Source organism: Artibeus jamaicensis, unplaced genomic scaffold (assembly GCF_021234435.1).
Source record: "Artibeus jamaicensis isolate MK-2021 breed Jamaican fruit bat unplaced genomic scaffold, CSHL_Jam_final contig_233, whole genome shotgun sequence".
Lineage (NCBI taxonomy): Eukaryota > Metazoa > Chordata > Mammalia > Chiroptera > Phyllostomidae > Artibeus > Artibeus jamaicensis.
Window position 1 is genome coordinate 66,125,871 of NW_026521486.1, and position 23,818 is coordinate 66,149,688.

At 38.5% G+C, this 23,818-nt stretch overlaps 1 protein-coding gene across 2 annotated transcripts in view; it reads right to left on the bottom strand.

Annotated features, from left to right (window-relative positions):
• The window catches only part of PTPRR (protein tyrosine phosphatase receptor type R), a 248,301-nt gene that overhangs the window by 89,551 nt on the left and 134,932 nt on the right, over positions 1-23,818 (bottom strand). Inside the window, exons 3-6 of one of the 2 annotated variants that reach the window (XM_037132152.2) lie at positions 21,166-21,279; positions 18,272-18,427; positions 12,082-12,192; positions 878-1,140 (exon numbers count right to left, since the gene is read on the bottom strand). In XM_037132152.2, coding sequence (XP_036988047.2) covers positions 878-1,140; positions 12,082-12,192; positions 18,272-18,427; positions 21,166-21,279 — 644 coding nt within the window. Of the gene's footprint in view, positions 1-877; positions 1,141-12,081; positions 12,193-12,473; positions 12,483-18,271; positions 18,428-21,165; positions 21,280-23,818 lie in introns of those variants that run through there. The other variant, XM_037132151.2, reaches the window with a different exon arrangement.

The window sequence follows — 23,818 nt, forward strand, 5'->3', positions numbered from 1 at the left end:
CCACAAAGTATATTTTCTAAAGGCATGTGGTATGTATGTGTGCGGGATGGAAAATATAACCAAATTTACACGTGTGATCTACACACCTAAGGCAGCAAAACGGAGGGTAATAGAAAATGGAGATGTAGTCAAATAAGGAGAAAATGAACTCGTGAGTGTATCTTGAAATATTTTAGTTCCTCTACTACTTCTATGTGTGGTATTGAATATAATATAAATCATATTTTAAATATAATCATGAACCTTCTTATTAAAAATACTATGTGAAATCTTTCCTTAAAATTTTGGGGAAACAAAGCATTAACCCCTCATTTATGAATTTTGTATATTCTAGCTTCATACATTGGATTTGTTTTAAATGACAATGTATAAGAACATTACCAAGGCAGGTAAGGGAACACAAAGAATGTTATGAATCTTGAGATAATATTTGTTTTGCTCAAAGGAAGCAGAGGGAAAACTATAAAAAGTTAATTGGTGGTGTCAACTCCTTCTCTCTCACTCCAAGCCAAGTGGCTTTGGTGGGAAATGCCTGAAGTTCATTTCCAGTTCTATCTACCAGAGTTTTGATGACAATTAAACAGGATAGGGCAGTGGTCTTCAACAAGCACTCAGTAAATGATGATAGAAGCCGTCCTGTCATTGAAGATGAGCTTGGCTTGGGTCTATACCAGTTTAACAAAATCCGATATAACTAAAAGATTTTGTGTAACACAGCTAGATTCTTGGGAAGACAAGAGAAGCTATTTCCTTCTGATGCCCACTGGGGAGTGAGCGATTTCTATTTATTATCCAATCATTTCTAGTTCTATCCTTTTCAGTTGGTGAATACTCTAAAAGAAAGTCAACATGTGGGGGATACGGAAAGAGCTCTTACCTCTCTTGAAGTCCTATGGGTTTCATTTTGAAAGGAGAAGGGCAGACCGAGCTGGTAGCTTTGATCTCAGGAGCGTATTGACCTTGAGGGTCCACGACCACACTCAGCACCTTCGGCGCCTGCTCAGGCTGGACCATGCTGTTGCCTGTCTTTGCCTCGGACTGGGCTGGCTGTAAGGCGAGGGGCGACAGGTGGATCTCCTGGTTTTTCTCTTTGTCTTGTCTCAGAGAAAGCTGAAACTTTTCTTTTAATCTGTAAAGAATCTATAGGAGACATAAGGGTCCTGTCACATTTTTTCACACTCAGCAACAGAGTATGATCTCTTCCACCCCAACTTAGAGAGCAAGTCAAAGTAAAGGTTTAATGATGATCATGCAAGTAATCAAAGACTTCTAGATAAGTTCTTAGTTTTGTGGTATTGAGATTTTTCTCAAAAGGATATATTTGGTATTTTTAGATATGTGCGCAAACACATTAAATATACATGTACATGAATTTATTCCCCAAATATTATTAGAAGCAAATTTGGCTAAGTTTATAAAAGTGCCAGATGTCAGTTTGATTACATATGAGCTTTTCATTAAAATGAATGAAAAGGAAGGTTTATGGAAGGAATATCCTTGAAATATGGGCTTATGACATTACAGAAACAGAGATCAGATCTGCTTCCAGTACAAGATGTAAGAGGAAAGTCCTGCAATCCATTAATGAAGTAATAGTTGTGCTAAAAACCATAATTTCTGATATTCAGTGTTAGTCTGCTATTATCTTGAGTACCTAGTAAGTACTTAAAATAATGAAATTTAAGGCATTTATCAAATAATAATTTGGACAGCCAAAATATTTTTTCTTACCCCTTCCCCCTTCTAATTTTTAATGCACATAGAAAAATAAAGTATCGCTTTCCTCCATTCTTAGAGCTGTTTCTAGAATGGCTAATATAGTTCAGAAATGGTAGGCTCTTCACTTTTAAGCTCTTAAGACAATCAGACAGACTTTGCTGAGATCATCCAAGGGACTGTATTGTGAGGTGAGCAAAATTTGTCATTCCTGTCTTCAGGCTTCCTTTTTTAATAGGTTCTTTTCTTTTAAAATTTATTTATTTTTTATTTAAATTAAATTATTTACAGTTTTACTGAGATATAGTAGATATACAATGTTGTATAAATTTAAGGTGTACAACGTAACAATTTGATATCCTTTCTGTTGTCTTGATGCCGATTCGACTCCAATTCCTGCAGAAACTAAGTGTCCAAGTGCTTCTTCGGGTCTGTTCAAGGAAGCGCCTTGATGAGTTAATTTGCATGAGGAGCCGACTTAACCCGTTATCTGCAACTATAGCACTGACGGCCCCTGCATCCTGCTGACTCCCCTGTTTAACTTCTGGAATCCATTAGCTAAATGAGTGCTATTTTAGAGGCTAAGGCTTTTCTGCCACTTTTTAATCACATTTACTTCAACAAGTCATGAGGCTAATTCTTTCTTTCCTTTTTTTTTCAAAGTTCCTTTAAATTCTAGTAACTTGTACATTTTAAATCTACTAGAAAGGCACAAAGTCTAAATATATATTTTTCTTGTTAAAGGATGAACAAAAAAAAAGTTAAGAATTCACCTGAAATTGTGAAGGAAATAATTTATTTCAGGAAAATTTTAGAAAATATCTGTTCAGTATTCTCAAAATATATTGGTTTTTAAAAAAAGCCTCTTCAACAAGATAAGATTATTTTTAAAAATTGGGTTGAAATAAAACCACAACTATCAAAGATAAGAGGTATCTGACTGAGATTAAAAAGAAAATTATCCAAGAACCTGAAATCCCTGTAGTCTGATGTAAACCTCTACGAGCAACACAGAGCAGAACTGACCGTGCAGAAAATAGAACCAGTGGTATGGAGGGTAGAGAGAGGCCGCCTGGAATGCAGAGCAAAAGGAGAAGAGCTGAAGACAAAGACAGACAAGGTAGGGTATGGGAGTGACAGAACAATCACGGTACCTGGTAAATGAGAAACCAGGATGAATGAAAGAGAAGCGAGCCGTTCAAAACTATTTCCAGTGTCCCCTATGCCATGTACCGTGAAAGGCGCATCATAGGCTGCTATGAACAAAATAGACAGCACTCTGCTCTTATGGAATTTAGGGATACAGAATGAAAAAATTTCCTAGTTTAAAAAATGCATGAGTTAGTTAACAGAAGAGTGAAGGGGAGAATAAAATGGGACAAACTTTCATAACTTCCAGAAAAAATACATGTCACAAGGATGTATAAATCCCAGAAATAGATAAATTGATGTTCATGTATATGAAGCCAACAGAATTTCTCAAATACTCAAGGTGACAGAAAATTTACTACCCGAGTACCCTTCCTGAAAAAAAAAAAAAAAAAAAAACCTCAAGCAAAGTCATGAGAACAGATGGTTCAAAATTAATAAGTAAAGAACTAGAGATTGTGATGTAAAAGGAAGCGTGGGTATCATTTCAACACGGAGTGAAATCTAGACATAACTACATCTCAGGCCTCGTCTGCAATCCAACACCTCAGACTGTTGTAACCAGCCAGAGGTTGGGGAGGGCAGAGGGGAAGAAAACAGAGGTGAATGTTTGTTAAGTGACTTTTTATTGTGGATACAGAGGGAATCAGAGTCTGCATGGACACAGAAGGATCGGAGTTCTGTCTGATGTAATTATTAATATATATCAAAGACATGGAGGTCTAGTTAAATAACCCAGCTTGCCTTTGGCAGCATTTAGCTGTGGTGGAGCCCGGCCCCGAGGCAGTTCTGTCCTGAGGGTCTAAGCACGTTGCAGCCCTGTGTGTCCCCTCTAACGCTGCTCCCGGCCACCACACTACTGTTCTTTTTTTAAAAATTTTTTTGTTTCGTAAATTACTTTATTGTTGTTCAATTACAGTTGTCTGCATTTTCTCCCCACCACACCCCTCCGCACCCCCTCCAAACCCACCTCCCTTCATTCTTCTACCCTCCCCTTTGGTTTTGTCCATGTGTCCCTTATAGTAGTTCCTGAAAACCCTTCTCCCCACTGTCCCCTCCCTGCTCCCCTCTGGCTGTTGTTAGATTGTTCTTAATTTCATTGTCTCTGGTTATAGTTTGTTTGCATTTTTGTTTTGTTGATTATGTCCCAGTTAAAGGTGAGATCATAAGATATCTGTCCCTCACCACATGGCTTATTTTGCTTAGCATATAGAACAAACATTTCAAAAATATATACGAAACCATAAATGACCCCAAATAGCTGCTGCAATTTTGAGAAAGAAGAACAAAGTAGGAGGGATCACAATACCTGATATCAAACTGTATTACAAGGCCACTGTAATCAAAACAGTCTGGTACTGGCATAAGAACAGACCCATAGACCAATGGAACAGAACAGAGAGCCCAAAAGTTCAGTAAACTCTACAGTCGATTAATATTCGACAAAGGGGAAAGAAGCATAAAATGAAGTAAAAACAGCTTCTTCGACAAATGGTGTTGGGAGAGCTGGACAGCTACATGCAAAAAAATGAAACTCGATCACCCACTTACACCATACACCAAAATCAATTCAAGGTGGACAAAAGACTTAAATATAAGTTGCGACACCATTAAAGTCCTAGAGGAGAACATAGGCAGGAAAATCTCAGATAGTCTATGCAGCAACATCTTCAATGATATGTCCCCTAAAGCAAGGGGCATAAAGGAAAGAATAAACAAATGGGATCTCATCAAATTAAAAAGCTTCTGCATGGCTAAAGAAAACGCACCACTGTTCTTGAAGAGGGACCGCAGTCCCACCTGCTACAGACGTGGGTCTGACCACCGAGTTTGAAAACTGTCAACTCTATAAATAGACCTTTTGTGGATGGAAAGATCTTCTTAAGGAAAAAAACTATGCACATCTGAGATATAATCAGAAATGCATATTACTGATATAATTTGAACTGCCAGGAAATTAAAGAGAATCCTTAATGTCTCTTAGGTCAGTTTACTTCCTCATACACCAAAAACTTTTATACTGGTGCTAGTTATTGACTCTGGTAGGGTAAAGCTAAGTCTTGCATTTTTTAAAACAACAGGTTCTAAATGGTCCATGACAAATATTACTAAAGAAAGATGTCTAATGCTAAACGACAAGCCTCCTTACTGTTACTATAATTACCCCCACCAGCTACAGGATAGAAAATACTGAAGATGCTTCCCTTCCCCTGTGCATGGACAGGGCTTCTCTTCAGCTTCTGTAACCCTTAAAAGACACTTTGCCACTGCATCAGTCTGCAAAACCAAAATTCCCTTGAGAACAATACCAATCAGATGATACATGTGTTAAGCTAAATGCATAACTGCTAAAGGATGAGGAATAGAATTTAAGGTGAAATGGGTGTTTTTTTAAGTTACAAGTAAGTTATTTTTCTGAATGAGAACAGAAACAAATACATCTTTACAGTTACCAAAGAATATAAATAGAAGGTTTTACATATAAGGTTTTAGAATATGTAGTGTATATTCTAGGTTCTTGCCAACTAAATATAATATGTATTGTGTATCAGAACATTTGCTTGCCTGTTTACATTTGGATTTTGGAGAAGCACAGTTCAAAAATGAAAATGAGGAAGCCAAGGAAAGGTCGGCCTTCATCATAGCTCTTGACAGGTCACTTTTATGATTCTATTTGTGTAAAACAGGCTCTAGTCCAAAGTCCTTCTTTACCCTTCACAGGCTTATGTTCTTGATGAGGAACCTCTGCCATTGTCATACAGTCATCTGTTTACTTCATCTCTGCGTAGAGTCAATTTTTAATCCGTCTCTATATAGTATATGCACAAACAGATGGAAATTTCTTTAATTAGAGAGAAGCTGAACTTAGAAAGTGTATGATGCTTATAAGATACTGTTTAAAAAATACTCAAGAGAGAGACTGGGCTGTCTGAAAAAAATGTGGAAAAAATGACAAGTTTGCCACTTAGCAATCAAGCATTTTCATGGAAGTAAGCTACAAGGCAGTGGTTCTCAGGCCAGGAATTTCACTCTCCTGGGACATCCTGCAATGTCCGGAGATGGTTTGGTTGTTGTCCTGGATTGTGTGGGGGGTGCCACTGGAATCTGGTGGGCAGATGGTGGGGATGCTGTTAAATACCCTACCATGTGTGGGACAGAGCCCCTCCCTTCAGACAATAAGTTATCTGGCCCCAAATGCCAACAGTGTTGCTGTTGAGAAACCTGGTATAAGGGATCTTAATCAAAAACCACCTGGTATGACCTCCTCATTTTATATTTAAACCCAAAGAGGTGTAATAATTTATGGAAGGTTAGAAATGAAGTCTAGAATCTCGATTTCCTGACTTATGCCTGTGAGCACTGCCCTCCATTTGAAATATATCGTTCTTGTAAATCCCACATCCTTCTTCCCAACCTCTTTCCTGAACCTCTGGAAAAGTGGGTCAGAGATTTTCCAACACACAGTTTGAGGTCAAGAACATAGCATGTGCATATTTCACTGTGTGAATGCACTTTGTTTTAGGTTAAACCTGAAAGCTTACCATAGTGGTGGCCAGCCGATATTTTTGACTTTGCCTTTAGAGCTTGTTTAAATCTTCGGATACAATGAAATCTTTTGGTTATTCAAAGAGAAAAGGAGAAAGGAATAAAAGTTAAACTACAGCAAGAGAAAAAGAGTAATAGCAGGAAGAGGCCAGAGGAACACTGAAATAAGAGGAAGCTAAAGAAATCTTATAAAGCTCTTCTTCAGCTTTTCAGGAACCCAAAACATCTGTGTGAATTGATATGTGCTCAAACTTGAAAATGGCACCAACAGCCCATAGTACATGTTTGTTCTTTACAGTATTTTGCAGTTAGTTCTGAAGAAGCTCATTCATTTATTTCATTTAATTGAATAAACATAAATTAATCCCTACATTATTCCAGACACAAGACATTGTGGATGTAAAGATGGCACTTAACCTTGTCTTCTGGAAACTCACAGGCTTCTAGAAGAGACAGATGTGTCCAGCAAAAGATACTAAGTATACAAAGAGATGTGTCCATAGTAGGTGTCGTGTGGTACACCTTTATCAGTTCTGCCTGGTTTGAATGGCTCAGATTAATGCAGGCATTTTCATCCTGTTACCAGGACCCTCAGTGGCTGCAAATAAATGTCCACAAGATAGAGTGACCGAGCTCAAAGAAACTACAATTTGACAATATTATCCATGGCATCCTGGTAGAGAGTTCAAACTTTTAATCCAGGCAGACGTGGACTGGAACCCCAGTTCCTGTCCTCAGGCACCCCTGTACATGCACCCACACACCCACACACTGTCTGGTCTTTGTCAAGTCACTTACCTTCTCTGAACTGGGGTTCTCTCATCAGTAAAATTAGGGAACTAGTATACATTAAGTGTTTCTGCAAAGAGCCTGTAGTTAGCAACACTGTATTACATACTTCAAAAATTTGCTAAGAGGGTAGATCTTATATTAAGTGTTCTTATTACATACAAAATAATAATAAATAAAGTGGAGGAACTTTGGAGATGATGAATATGTTTATGGCATAGACTGTGGTGATGTTTTCATGGGTGTATATTTATCTCCAAACTCATCAATTGCGTACATTAAATATGTACAGTTTTTTATATGTTAATCATACCTCAACAATGTGGATTAAAAATACATTCAATGTTTAATACTAGGCAGAAAGTTTAGTACCAGTAAGTATGCAATAAATAAATACAAGAAACAAATTCTTCTTCTTATTATTTTTCTTCTTAGTAAGAGGATTATATTCTTACCTAATAGGTGATTTTTATTAATCCAGAAAAATATTGAAAATTACTGTGAGATACATACCTACTTTGGAAAATGATTCTGTCTCAAATAACTCTGCGTAGGAGCCTAATTCAATTTCTCTCAGTCTCTAGGATTATACACAAACATTAGAAAAGTGTGGTGATCTATGTCTGCCTTTGCCAGTTTCTCCTGAGTGATGCTCAGGTTGTAGCGGGCAGTGTGATCCATGACTTCCTGCCTCAGCCCACAAGGCCGTGACTAGAGAAACTCTTTGTCTGACCTACGAGTAGCTCTAACATTCCAGAGCTTTTACTGACCCAAACAGCTGTTTTTTAAAAAAAATATGTTTTCTGTGCTTTCCAGAAGCAATTTGGCTAGTCGATATCTCTACGTATGTGTCATAAATACCTCCGTACTCATTGCTAAAACTCTAAGTACCTCTGAAGGTCTAAATCATGACACATGCTCTTTCTATTATGTATTCGAGTTTCAGAGCTAATTCTGAATGGACTGGAAGTTGCCCACACATTTTTTCTTAGAGAATTGTCTATTTGTGGCTCCACCCACCGTACATTCACATTTGAAAGGTGCTAAATAAGTCACACATTTGAAATGTCATGCATGTCTAATTTTACGCCTGGCAACATATACATTTTTATTTTAAGAAAAGTAAACAATATGCTGCATTTCAAAAATTTTGCCAAGCCTTATGTTATTGTTATATAGCACATGGAATCCTCCATGACAGCACTTTACCTACGTAACTTCATAATAAAAACAAATGCTTTTCATTTCTGTGGTATGTAGGAAGGCTGGAGGCAAATAATGGTATTTGATCTTTCATAAGTAATGCCCCAGAAAAATTCTGAGTTACATCTTTTCTTTTGCCATGGAATTAACATAATTAGGAGAAAAATAAATTGGACTATATGTATTTAAGAATCACAGAGTGATGGTATAACTCTTACCAAGAGATCTAAGTAAAAATTTAACTTTAAATCAAGATCATCATCAAAAACACTGGGACCTTTACAAAGATCAACTTATTTCAGAGAACCACACTTGACATACCCTTAAATGTGACCTGTTGAGTCATCAGTGCTTACATTGCATCGGATAAATTTAAAGTTATCCTAATCCCGTCTGTTAGATAGGTTTTACTTTTCTCTCAATGTTAACTCCTTTCTATGTACTGATGGTTTGTTCCTGGTAGTCATTCAAGTGACTCTTTCACAGTAAAACCGAAGACAGTGTTTGAAATACACCATTCGACTGCTTTCTCTCATCTCAAGAACTGCTGGGAGACAACTTGGAAGCACCACTGCGCTCCCGCGCTGCACCAGCCACGTGCCTCTCCCAGGAAGTGGGCGGAGCATCACAGCCCCGCTGGGCGGCCAGACGACCCAGGAGTCAATCCTCATCCTTTTTTCCTTTTCACTGAGAATCAGTACACAGCAGAGTCCTGCCAGTTCCACCTCCAAATAAATTCCAATCCTGCCCTTCTCCCCATCTCCACCACCACCCCCTACTCAAGGCCACCATGGTCTTTCTCATCAAGCTAAAATATAGCACACAGGTTCCACTCTTCTTGAATCCAAACAGGCTACACTTACCCCACCTCAGCTGTTCCCACCGATCCCCCCTGCCCAGAAGGCCCTCATCCCGCATTTTCATGTCTCACATGGCTTTGCTCCCCTCACTCACTATTATGTTCTCTCTTAGTGACACTTTTAACACTAACTGAGATTTTTAAAAAATTAATACACTTAATTTTTAAAGAACAGTTTTAGGTTTATAGAGAAATTGAGCAGAGTAGAGTTGCCTTTACTCCTTCTCCCCTGCCTCCCTTAACGATCTCCCCTGTCATTAACATCTTGCTTGCATTGGTGTGGTACATGTGTTATAATTGCTGAGCCAATATTGATAGAATTAACTGAAGTCCATAGTCTAGATGGTGGCCACTCAGAGTGTTGTACATTCTATGGGTTTTTGACAAATGTATAAATGCCATATGTAGGGCTTGGCAAAAGTAGGTGAATAATAATAATAAATAATGCAATAATCAATAAATGAATAATGATACAAGAATAAATTTTGTGTCATGTACTCACACCTGTAAATCTGCCTTTGCCCACCCCTGTATTCACAGTATAGTGTCACACAGAACAGTCTCACTCAATGAAAAATGCCAAGCCCTACTCACCCCACCCCACCCAGCCTCTGGCAACCACTGAACTTCCTACTGTCTCTGTAGATTTGCCTTTTCCAGAGTGTCCTATCTTTGGAATCGTACCATATGTTCACTCTTTGGTTTTTTAAAATATTAATGACCACCCGTGCCCTGCTACAGTACATAGGCCCCATGAGAACAGGGGCCTCACTTGCCTCACTCTCTCCTTTGCCCACATCCCCAGCAACAGGCCCTCTGTGGCTCCTCGGAAGGAATGTGTGGGTTGAATGAATGGATGAATCTGCCCACCAACCCAGGAGAGTGCAACCACCTAGACCTCTGAATTATTCTTTTTTTGATTTGCTCTAGTTACTTTGGAGCAGACCCATGCCGGTCTTTGACTTTTGCATTGGTGCTTTGCACACATTGGTGCTTTGCACATGCTGAGCAAAGAAGAGTTGTTCTCGGGCCCAGGTGGTTGAGGGTGTGTTTGCCAGAAGACCTTCTGTCACCGGAAACCAATGTCTGAGGTAGGGATTTAGTCAGTCATTTTAGAGTCATGGGTGCTCCCTGGCTTGGAAATGCAGAATCTGGAGCGCATCTTACATGCTGATAGCAAGCCCTGCTCTGCCTCCCCCTCCCCTCTAGAGCTCACAGGCTGCTCATGAATCTGCTTCCCCACTTCCCCACTTTTAACCTTGTCTTTGCGCTTCCCAATCTCACCATTCCCCTCCCCAACAATTTCCATTTAATCACTCCTTTATCCCTCTCTATCTTCCTGTCCTCACATCCTTTTCACCAGTGAAGCAGAAAAACACCCTAATTGTCACTGACAAGAGACAGCACAGCATTTGAGATTTCTTGAATAAAAGAAATGCAGAACCAGATATACTAAAGTGCAATTAACCATAACAAGGAACCACACCATCTAAAACACTGACAAACACCGGAAGTCTCTGCCACAATTTCCATAACCTCTGATGTTCTCTCATTAAAATTATTTTTTCTTAACCTCTACCCTTTAATATATAAAAATCCATTTCCACACTCAACTCTTAAATGATTCTTTTGTTTATTATGTCACAATTTTCAGAAATCTTCCTTAATGCCTGGCCCCTAGGAGATGCCTCTGAGTTTGTTAGGATGGAAGACGCTTCGGGGCGTTGTCACTGACCCGGTGTTCAGGGTCAAGGAAATATGCTTCTCATCACCCTGTGCAAGGCCTTGACTGTTTTATATCCTTCGACTTACTCAGCCTCTGTCTTCCCAAAAGCCCTAACATTTCTAACATAAACCACTGCCCAGCAGGGGAAGCACAAATGAATGCAGGAAATCCAATGAAACACTTAGCAACACCGCTGATTGCGGAAGAATAAATAGCATGATGTCTTTGTGGGGCACTTGAAAACTGAGGTGTGCATGTTTTTAAAAATATGCAAAATTTAAAAAGAATGCAGCACACAGGAAAAAGTTGTTAAAACCCATTTGTAAACTTCAAATATTTTAAGTTACATCACAGAATTTTTAAAAGAATAAAATTGTTTTTTCTTTTTGAAAAGCAACTGTTAACTCATTCAACACCAAAGAGCATTGTGTAGTTTAGTGTGTTTAGGTTTACTTTGGGTTCTATTTTCTAAATTAGAAATACACTTTTAAAGGTTTCATACTCATAATTTGTAATTTATAGAGCTATTTGCAGTTATATTTTTATAGTATTCATTCACCTAAAAAATTAGTTGGTAGTGTATTGTATAGTTTTTGAGTCTATAATCATTTTTTCTCATGCCTGAAATTTCATAAAATGCTTTGAGGGCCGTTTAAAAATAAGTAAATCAACCCCTTTATAAGGAGTAAGCTGGCCCTTAAGACATATTTCTTTTTAAAAAATTTCCCTGAGTTCAATAAAAATGATATAAATGAACAAATAAAGTAAGCCCAAAGTGTGCCCATGAGACTTTAATGACTGTGAGGCTTTAGTGACCCCTGGGAATCATTTCCTCAAACTTCATTCTCAGGGCCGATCAAGTTACTAAAGCCTCAGTGCAGTTCCAGCTGTATTCTGCAGGTCAGAATCCAGAATTCCGTAGGTTTTGCTTTAGCTATCATTCCGCTGTCAGACATGAAATCCCCCAGTTTAACAGCATCATAGTCTTGCTCTGTTCCCAGTCTTTTCAACATTCATTTGAATGGCAAATGTATCCAATAACATTAAGCAGTGGGCTCAGCAAAGGATAAAATACATAAAGAAGCAAACTTACCATCAGACACGTTACTATAATAACAAAGATGCTGAGAAATATGACAACAGCATAAAATCCTTCTTTGCTCCAGATTTTGTCTGCTTCATGCTGCCCTTGTAAAACATTTTTCTTTAAAAGCAAAACAGAAAGTCCGACGTTAGAGGAGAGCTTGACGAGGCTGTTGTTCTTATCAGACACTAACCATATTTTTAGCTTTATTCCATTCAGTGTAGTAGAACACACCTACATTCCACGCCGCCAGAGCTGCTTCTCAAACTGCTTTAAGACAGACACGGCTGCCCTTACACGTGAGGAGGTTGTTTCATCTCCTGTACAGGGACAAGCGTGCCTGCCTGGCTCATCAGGTCTGAGGCTCCGTACAAGTCCCTTGCCGTCTCTTTGGAAATGACCTGGTTCATGGGTAAGAGAGTTCTGTTCTTTCCCGTGTTGAGGACATTGTTTCTGAAGCTTTCCTTACTGTTTGGAGTCCCCTCCCACCACCACAACACCCTGGTTTACATGCTGTGACACAGCTCTTAACTGTCCAGCACGAGTGAAGCAGGTGCAGACCAAACCTCCTGATGCATTAGTAAACAGAGCAACACTGTGGCGCTCCTTCCCTTCTTCTTTCCTCTTTTATCGAACCTTTTAAAAATGCTTTCTTATTTGTCAAAATCTGATTACAATACTGCCTCGGCTACATAAATTGTTAGACAATTACATTCTCTTTAAGTAACAGGAAACACCAAAAAAGTCCAGAATTACTTGGTAATAAAAGATGAAATAACTATTTTTATTTTTATTTACACTTATTTTTTTTGCTCACTACTTTAGCGGTGGAAGGCTGGAAAAGAAGCATGAATAAAATGTGAATGAGTGCTTTAATTTTATTTAACCTATTCTTTGTTTTTTTTTTTAAAGGTTTTCTACTAAGTCAAGTCTTAGAATGCAATTTGTTTTATGACTCAGTGAAAATTATAGACTTGTAGTTAAAGAAACTTTAACTTGAAATCAAATGGTCCACAACAAGAAAAACATATAAAGGCTAAATCGAGTCCCATGTCTGTATGTTGTTGAAGGCTGCCTCCGCCCCCCTCTTGTGAGAGTGTGCTTGTCCTTGACTGCTGCCTCCAATGAGTAATAAAGCCTTGAACTACAAAATATTGAATGATGAAAGCCACTTGGAGAAAGGCCCTGGAAAATAGCAGACCATTTTGAACATTTCAGTGGCAAATGTAATCACTGGGGTGACTGCAGCCTATACTGTGTGGGACAGAAGAACAGCCTAGCTGAGCCTGGTTGATCCAAAGAATCATGAGCAATAAATAGCAATTATCTCGAAGAAGAAGAAAGAAGGAGGAAGAGGAGGAGGAAGAAGAGGAGGAGAAGAAGAGAAAGCAAGCCTGGAATAACACCTGTCCTTGTGTCTGAACTTAGAAATCATTGCTAGTAATTTTTGAGCCTTTAAATACTTATAGAGCACACTCACCATTTGTAAGTTAGATAAAAGGAATATTTGCCTTAAAAATAATTTTATGAAAACTTTTATCCTGGAACTCAGGTGAGTCTTGGAACTGAGTAAGACAGAACAGAAAGGGTCTGTTACCTGAGTTACAACGTGATTGATTGACAACAATTTGAAGGACCTTTGGATGTTTAAAACTGTTGAGTTTCTATCTCCTTTGCTTGTAAAACATTAACATGCTCACTATGCTATCTTGACTACTTTCTAAGGCACAGACAAATTCATGGACATAAGAAATGATTCTGAGATATATTTTGAAAATATGTAAATTGTAAGTGAATGGAGAATCTCAAAATACTTGCCTCATGAAATGATTAGAGACCAATTATCTTTTTTAAAAAAAAGATTTTATTTATTTATTTTTAGAGAGAGGGGAATGGCAGGCAAAAGAGAGGGAGAAAAACATGGATTTGGATCTGTTGCCTCTTGTACATGCCTGGATCAGGACCAAACCCTCAACCCAGGGTGTCCTCACTGGGAATTGAACTGGTGAACCTTCTATTTGCCCAACCCTCTAAGCCATATCAGTCAGGATTAGACAACAAGTATCTTTCTGGAAAGGAAATCTTGGCTTCAAGTGACAAGTCGTCTTTCACTGTTTGACTTCATCCAGATCATATTTTATTCCAGTACATCCATAAACATAGCTGAAAACTAATAAAACAGAAGATTCTCCAAGAAACCAGGAAACGAAAATTTTGTAGGCAACTAAATGGCATCTATTGCTTGCTCTAAAAGCAAACTAGTTAAAGTTAAGCCTCCAGGTAGGCAGCATAAACTTGTCAAATTTAAGTATGAGGATCTGAGTTTTACTTAATGTAAAAAACCTAAAACAAAAGCAAACTAAGAGGAAAGCTAGATCAGGAGCAGAACCATAGAAATGGAGATCACGTGGAAGGTTAGCAACAGGGGAGTGGGGGGAGGAGAAGGGGGGAGAAGGTACAGAAAATAAGTAGCATAGACAGTAGGTAGAAAATGGATAGGGGAGAGGGCAAGAATAGTATGGGAGATATAGAATCTAAAGAACTTGACATTCTATATTTCCCATATTCAAGTGGTCATAAACTAAAGGGGGGGAATGGTGGGGGAGGGGTGTGCAGGATGAAGGGGGGAATAGAACAAATGTAATGGCATAATTAATAAAATATATATTTAAAAATCTGGATAAAAAGGGGTGGCCAGGTGGGTGGAAAGAGATTTTGTGTTCCTAACCTGATCTGGTTCATTTCTTTTTTTCTTGCTATAGTTCTACACCTCCTGGAATATCAACATGTTCCTTTCAGCTTAAGACAACTGTTTTGTTTCCCTTTTAACCAAAGCAGTGCTGATGGAAGAATTAACCTCCCACCCCCCTCTCCCACTCCCAGTTAGAAAGACACATGTTTTGTACTCCCAGAACTTAGTCACTGTACTTTCTTGGTAAATAGATTTCCTTCTGAGTCATGCTATTCCTGCTGAGCACTACTATATTTGTACAGAGATCTAAAAAACTTGATAAGGGCAGGGTAATAAATGAAAAAGTTTGTAGTTAAGATTCCACGAATCAAAAGATTGTAATTTACAGGACTCTCCCATCTAACCTTTGCAGAAGGTTAAAGTGATGCCTTTTATATTTTTGTCAGGGGACCAAGGGTTCAATAGTTCAGAGATTCCACGGCTGGGCCAAGCCAATGCTGCTGTATCATCTTTGCATCTTATTTCCTAGCTACATCGCTTTGCCTGTTAACTTCATTGTGGTGCAAGTTCTTGGGTTCTGTTTTGTTTTATGATTTAAAATTTGGGCAGTTTCCTGTATCACTGTATCAATAACAATGGCTTCTTTATATACTGTTGAATAATTTAATGTACTGTAGTTTTCTTTTTCTTTCTTAAATTCGTTCTGATCCCAGAGGTGGGAGAAATTCCCAAATGCTAGGAGATATAATACAGAGGCTTCAGTTGATATATCTCTTTAGAAGAGATGAAGAACACGTCATAAGAGTGAAGTAGAGATATCAATACATTATGTGGTCCATTAACTGACTTGCACAGATAAATAAGACGAAGCCTGCAGCCACACGGTTTTGTGCGGTGGATGCCACACTTCCACTGTGCGACCTGCAAGTTGGGATGATCTGACGTGTTAACCCTGCATCCCCCTCAGCACTGTCTGGCCGGGATGGTAATTCCTTAGACTGCTGGCTAATGTTCTTGGTATGAGGGAACAGTCACCGAACTCCTGGACTAGGGTTTGTGTTTATTTGGTATGATATTTTATCTTTGTAAATACTCCATGAAAGGATCAGTTGACACACCGGCCTGTAATTTAGAGAAGGGAACTTCCTCCTCTGCAGCATAAGACCTGTAAAATTGGGGTCCCATCCCCCCAAAGGCAGCCACCAAAACCCACATTGCGTGCAACGTGAATGCAGGGCTTACTGCTTCAATAGACACTTAATCTTACAGAAATATTTACAAATAGAAACTAAAATAATAAATTTAATTTTATTGCCCGAGAGTTGACTTATTAAGCAAGAAGTCTAATTTTATCTTTATGAGTATCTTATAATAACATAATATTTGTGTCCCTACAATGTCCTAGGTATTGCATAAAAAGTGTTTTTTTAAAACTCTTTGCTCTGGCCGGTGGCTCAGTTGGTTAGAGCATCGTCGCAGGCACTGAAGGGGGCTCATTGGATCCCTGTAGGGTATGTAGAAGAAACAGCCAATCCACGTTTCTCTCTGTCTTTCTCTCAAATCAACAATCATGTGCTCAGATGAAGATTTAAAACGTGTCTTTTTCTCTCCCAAAGTGTAGATTCAAAATGAGAACACATAATGAGCAAAAGTAATTCTCTATTTGGTATTTTTCTTTCTTTCCCGAGAGTTATTTCTGACTTTAAAAAAATCGAGCAAATAAAGAAATGGCAACAACAAAAATACATCTTTCCATGAAAGTAGTTAATATAAGTTTAGGAATAGATGCTTTGAGACATGATTCATAATGTTCTATAATCTTTGTAAAGGATGAAAAACCAAAATAACAATATTCATTTTTTTCTCCTAATAAACATGCTCCCGTAGCAGAGCTGTAATTTTAGATGAAAACGTGAAAGAAAGGGCTGAGGCCTAAGCCACCATCACACACTGACCACAGAGATGAATAAAGAAGGGGGAGCTCACAGAACACCATTCCCAGGTGAAACAACTCTGCGCAAATGCTTCTGTGCCAACCCCTGTGGACGGCGTGTGGGGGGAGCTGCCCACAGGGGCTCTTTTTCCTGTTGCTGCAGTTAGAGCTTCAGGTCACAGGGCGATGCTGGGCCCCTTTTAGAAGCGCCTGAGCAAAAGGCTTGCTCGACTCTTCTGTTCTTGATAAAATGCTTCTTAGACCCAGTTAAAATACGTTTTAGTCTCATGCAATATAATATTTCCTAAATTTCAGAAGAAAATATTACAGTTTGACCATCAAATACACTTTCACTGTTAAAGCACAGACCTGGGGTTTTGTGGGCTAATAATTCTGTGATAGGCAGTCAGGCTAAGCTATTAATCTTCACCGGGCTGGGGTGTGCTGGAGGCCCCCCAATGTGTACTTGATTTTAATGCCTTTTTTTTGTATGATGAGCTTCTCACAAATCTTCATGACTCACTAAGCTGCCATATTCCTAAAGCATTCAGAATGGCATTTAAATTCAGAATAAAGAACAGGGAAGAAGGCTCGTAGAAGTCACGGAAAAGCTCACAGGAAGCAGCATGAATTAATCCCACGGTGTTTTTAAATTTTCAAGAATCGTCCTGGGTAAAATGTGTGCCAGTCAGTCTGTGAAGGACCTGGACCCATGATGTTTGCTGAAATGAGGGGGCAATGCATTTTACTGAAAAGTGGGATAGCCTAAGACTCAAGATGTCCAGATTTTAAATGCTGCTTCCTACCTCACGTGCTTCGTCACCTTGATGGCAGCACTTCATTTCTATGGGTCCTACTTCTGTACCTATAAAATGCTCGCACGTGTTCCCTCGAGGTCTGATTCTGTGGTCCTGTGAATTTAGTTATATATGTGTATGATGACAGTCATTCTGTTGAGTCTCTTAGAGTGGGGTGGGGTAGAAATCCTAGAAAAGGGACAGAATTAATCCAGGAGTGAGAATGGCAGGGTTGGTAAGGGAAATTTAAATGGCGTCAAACTGGGAAAACACTAAGAAGAAAACACCCATAGTTCTTAAGGTTGGGGTCCTCAGCAAAAGAAAAATAACATTTCAAATTAATTCCAAGGTTGTGGAGACAGGTGACTACCTGGGGACTATTTTCTCAATGAAAGCAGCCAGGAGAGGTGAACCTGTTGCGGAAGGAAGGTCTGACTGTGTCCGTGTGTTTGTGACATTTCAGTCTGAAATAACCAATTGACAAAGATACCTAAATGGCCTTTTTCCTAGATAGTGTACTGGGTAAGTAAAAATACATGAAAAGGCTATAAAGGTTTGAAGAAGAAAGTGTCAGAAATTGAAATTTTGACATGAAAATGAAATTCCTTAAGGAGTAAACATATGAGGTGACGATCAGAGAATCCTGATGCTTAGGGATATTTTCGTTATCAAATAGCATAAATAAACAGCATTGGTAGCAAAGCCCCTTGAGGCTGGGTCACGGTGCCACGCTAGCTGTGCAGACTTTCAGGTGAAATCTTCCACGCAACAACGTACCTCAGGGGAGACTTCTGTGATTCCAAACTGGGATAAGCTCCGATGCAAGACATTGATGTTAAGTGAACGCAGGACTTCCTCAGATGGCAGAGCCTCGGAAACACTTCCTTTTCCAGGTACGGGGGACACAAAGAGCTCCACGCTGTTCTTCTTTTCCTAGGAAACACAGATTATTTGTCTGTGTTAAGAGACATTTTAAACAACTTTGGGAAATATTTTTACCTTCGTCTAGAAACATTAAAGAAAACCAAGACCCCAGAACCCTAAAAGGCATCTTAGAGATTACATTTTATCGTTGTTCTCTGGTACACTTAATAATACCAGCCCAAAGCCTAAAGTCTTCAAACAGCCTTTTTTTCAAGTAACTGACACCTCAAGATTTATCATTTCACTGGATACTGGTTTATTTTCCATTCCATATTATCTTTGAAATGTACTGTTCAGATGTTCCCTGAGTAATTGTGTTTAAAGAAGCATTTTAAAATCAAATGAATTAAATAAAACCTGATGCGATTGTACAATTATGACACATTTCCACTTCATGTATTTTTCTTGTAACTCGTATTAACATGAAGGCCAGAATCACTAAGGAAGGTGATGCTAAATGAGCTTTGAAGTTGCTTCCCTGATTCTGTTCTTTCCCTCGATTGTCACATTTCAAAAGTCTACCTACCCTTGGGTAGAAATGCATAGCTTGCACAGTGATATCATGAAACTTTCCGGTCAGTATTACCTCATTGGCTGAAATGAGGACAGAGGGTTTTTTCTATCATAAATTGTGGACAGGACACATGCTCATAAAAACATCACAAAAGTGCCACTGCCACTGATAGATTCTCTTTACAAATTATGCAATGTACTTAGGAAGGGAATTATTGTTAATCTTTTTGGTACAAGTTGTTCTCTCATGCTAGAAAATTTTCTTTTAATGTAATCTATCAGACGTGCAGTCAGGTATAAAATGCAGTATCAGAATACCACTAGCAATCCAGAAAAGAAAACGACTCTGTATTTGCAGAAAACAACAGACAATGACTACATATAGCATAACCCTGATGTCAAACATGTTTACAGTAATTTAAATAGTTTATGACCTAATAACAACAATAGCAGGAATAAAACACTTGTTTTTGCTTCTTTTGCCTGACACACTCTTATGTACCTTAAATCTGTTATCTCCTTTCATGCTCAACACCCCCCCACCCCAGCACATGGGTGTTATTATTCTCTCCATTTTGCAAATGAAGAAACATGAGTAGCTTGCCTAAGGTCATACAGCTGAGACTCGGCCACTCTGGAGAGGGAGTACAGCTCTGACTGTCTCCAAAGTAAATGCTCTTCACCCTGTGCTCTGCTGCCTTGGGCATCCTCATAACTCAACCCACCATGATAACGACTCTTAGAAACGAGTGGGTGTGAATGTCACTAACATTCTCCTGGGGCAGGCGTATCCCTGCCTGGGTGTGGCAAGCCTTCCTTTTATCCCTGCCAAGAGCGACTATGGTCATGAAATATATATAAATAAATGTAATATTTAATTAAATGTATAAATATGTATAAAAGTATACGTAATATATCTAAGCATATAAAAACTCTAGATCTAGAGCTAAGAACATCTATAGTACCTAAAACTTCTCATTTAAGCAAGGTATGCCTTACGTACAAAACCTATTTCCCTCTTTTAGGATATTAGGAAATATTGTATTTCCTCTACTCTGGTACTGAGTTTAAAACTTTGGTTTTTAAGTTTATTTAGTGCCCCCAAGTAGTTGATTTATAAACTGAAGTCATTATGGGGACTAAAACATCACACCCATCAACACACATAAAAAATGAAAAACAAAACAAAACCCTAAAGCAAATTAAAAAGCAAATTCTCCTCCAGAGCCAGAAATGAAGATGTTGATTCAGTGGAAAGCTGAGCCCAAGCCCAGAGAAGAACAATTTAAGGCAAGGAGAGCATGCAGTCCTTACTTGAGTTCCCACTGCAGTGGAGATTAAGAACGATTTCAAATCTGTAAGATGATTCCAAAGTCCCTTTTCACAGAAACCTTAGGTAATTAGCTTTTTATAAAGAGAGAATCATCTGCTTTGAATTCGCCTTTCTCTGCCTTTGCTCACACCCACCTTCAAGTACAGATGGGCACAAGCAGTTGGATGATATCAAGGTTTCCAAACCTTGAAAAACGAGAGGGAAGAAAGAATATGGGAGACTGATTGATCGATAGGTCTAAAGTGGACTCCATGCAAAAAATTCTTTGGGTGTGCCTCATCCCCACCCCACATACCTATCCGAGTTTTCCCCAGGCTTTTCAGGACTATCTATTCTTGCTCTCCATTTGGACCACTGTTCTGGAGGACTGGTGTTTCTTTATTTTTAATCAAAATCTTCTGCCTGTCCATTCAGCATCCTACATCCTATCGCTCTATTTGAATGAGTTCTCATAGATACTGCCTAAGGGCAGGGCTTTAACTGATACAGGAGGTGTCACTATTAGGAAGAATATTTGGGGTGTGGTGTCAGGTTGGTAAGACAAGTTATTTTGTGCCCCATTATTCATACCTACCAGGGTACTAGCCTTGAACTATGAGAGAATTGATAAACTTTTTCTGTAAAGGCCCAGGCAGCAAGTGACTTAACCTTCGATTTAGCAAAACAACATTAGAACGCCTCCGCTGCCACTGGAACCCGAAAGCAGCCATTGACAACATGCAAACGAATGACCGTGGGGCCAGGGCCATGGAGCTTCCTCACAAACACTGCCGGTGTGCCAGATCGGGCTCAGGGGCCATAGGACTGTAGCATGAGTGCTTTTAATTGCTGTTCTTTATTACTGAATCCTTCAATGCAGATCAAAGCCTGCGCCTGAGAACGTGAAATGGAGGCATCTTACAATGAGGCGGTTGATGTGCACTTGCTGGGGAAGGAGCCCCAAAGCGGCCGCCACTCCCTGGCGGAATATTCGAAGCAAGGTTATGTTCAGCTTGTTGACATCCATTTGCAGTGTCTGGAAAATAAAACAAAAAAGAAATTCAAATTATAGTTAAGTGTTTGGGTATTAAGTTCCCAACTGATGACTGATCATTGTAATTTCTGTGACTTGGGTAAATTTTATACTTGTGGTGCTTTGTTGCATTTTAGAGATAATATTATAGGGATGTTTTGTGTGACATTTTAAAGGGTGTTAGTTAAAAAGATGGTACATTGTATAGTAAGGCAATTTGTCTAGTTATAATCAATAAGGTTTATGAATGATCAATTTACAAAAAATTTCACTGAAATGTGTGTTGGTTTACTTAGCTTTATTTCAAGTCCAGATGACAGAATGGAACATGTGGCCAAGTGTATTTCCATCATCCAAACTGAAGGGCAGCTTTAATTTGTGTTCACACACAGTCACAGACAGGAAGATGCTGTGTAAGTTCCACAGCACCAGACTTGGTGGTTTCTCTACATAGTGATCCTGTGCCAAGGCAAGGCAAAGAATGAGGTGCTGTAATATATTTTCAAGCTCTGGTAAAGAAACCAATGGTACTGGTAATTTGGTCTAAGGTTAACAATCCTTATTCAATTGTTTGGGCAAACACTCTTCATTTTCAAGTTGTTTTGGAAAAAAACTAAATATTTTTGAAACTCCTAAAATATAAATCAAGTTATGAAATTAAACATGCAGATTTAATTTAAGTCATGGGTGCCATTACTACATTTAAATCACAAACTAGTTAACTATCTCTTTTCAAAAATGTTTCATAATCATTTGAGATATTGTATAAGATGAGGAAAACAACTCTTTACACACTTCAAACATATACATACTTGATAATATATATTTTTTAAGATTTATTTATTTATTTATTTATCTTTAGAGGGGAAGGGAAGGAGAGAGGGAGAGAAATATCAATGTATGGTTGCCTCTCATGCGTCCCCTTGCTGGGAACTGGCCTGCAACCCAGGCATGTGCCCTGACTGGGAATTGTACTGCAATACTCTGGTTTGCAGGCCCATGCTCAATCCACTGAGCTACGCCAGCCAGGGCCATACTTGATAATATTTTATTTTTACTCCCCTCGCCCATTTCTTCCATCCTCTACCCCCCGCTTCGTTCAACCATCAATCTGTTCTCTGTATCTATCTGTGAGCTTGATTTTCTTTTTTAGGCTTCACATAAAAGATCATTTGGTGTTTGTCTTTCTCTGACTTATTTCACCTAGCATAATGAATGCCCTTGAAGTCCATCCGCAGTGGTGCAAATGGCAAGATTTCATTTTTCTTTTGTAGCTGAATGTCATTCCATTGTGTGTATGTGTATGTGTGTGTGTGTATCACATTTTCTTTATTCTTCCATTGATGGACACTTAGGTTGTTTCCATAGCTTGGTTATTTTAAGTGATGAACTTGGGGATGCATACACCTTTTCAAGTTAGTTTTTTTCCTTTTCTTTAGATAAATGCCTAGAGATAGAATTACTGGATCATATGATAATACTATTTTTAATTTTTTGAGGAACTTCCATATTGTTCTCCATAGTGGTTGCACCAATTTTTTGTACTTTCCCACCAATAATACTCAAGAGATCTCTTTTTTCCCCATCCTCACTTTATCTTTTTGATAACAGACATTTTAATAAGTGTGAGGTGATATCCCATTGTGGTTTTGATTTGCATTCCCTGATAATTAATAATGTTGAGCATCTTTTCATGTACCTGTTGGCCAACTTTGGAAAAATGCCGATTCATATCTCCCACCCATTTTTAAGCTGGATTTTTTGTTACTGAGTTGTATGAGTTCTCTGTATTTTGTATGTTACTTCTTATGAGATATATAATTTGAAAATATTTTTTCCTATTCAGTAGGTTGCCTTTTTATTTTGTTAATGGTTTACTTTGCTGTGCAGATGCCTTTTAGTTCAGTATAATCCCACTTTCTCATTTTTGGTTTTGTTTTGCTTTAACTTTTGGTGTCAGGTTAAAAAAATTATTGCCAAGGCCTATGTCAGGGAATATACTGCATATGCTTTCTTCTAGGAGTTTTATGCTTTCAGGCCTTACATTCTAGTCTTTAATACATTTTCAGTTAATTTTTGTGTATAGTGTAAGATAGTGGTCCAGTTTATTTTTTTATATGTGGCTGTCTAGTTTTCCCAATGCTATTGAAGAGACTGTCCTTTACCCATTCCACATTCTTGTCTCCTTTGCCATAAATTATCTGTGGGTATATTTCTGAGTTCTTTACTCAGTTCCATTAACCTATGTGTCTGTTTTTATGCCAATGCCATGCTGTTTTAAATAGTACGGCTTTGTAATAGGATTTGAAACCAGTGAGTGTGCTGCGTCCAGCTTTTTTTTTTTTTTAAATCAACATTACTTTGGCTATTTGGGATCTTTTGTAGTTTCATATAATTTTTTCAGATTATTTGTTCTATTTCTGTGAAAAATGCTTTTGAAATTTTTATAAAGATTGCATTAAATCTGTTGATTGCTTCAGTTAGTATGGACATTTTAACAATATTCATTTTTCCAATTCATGAGCACAAAATATCTTTCCAC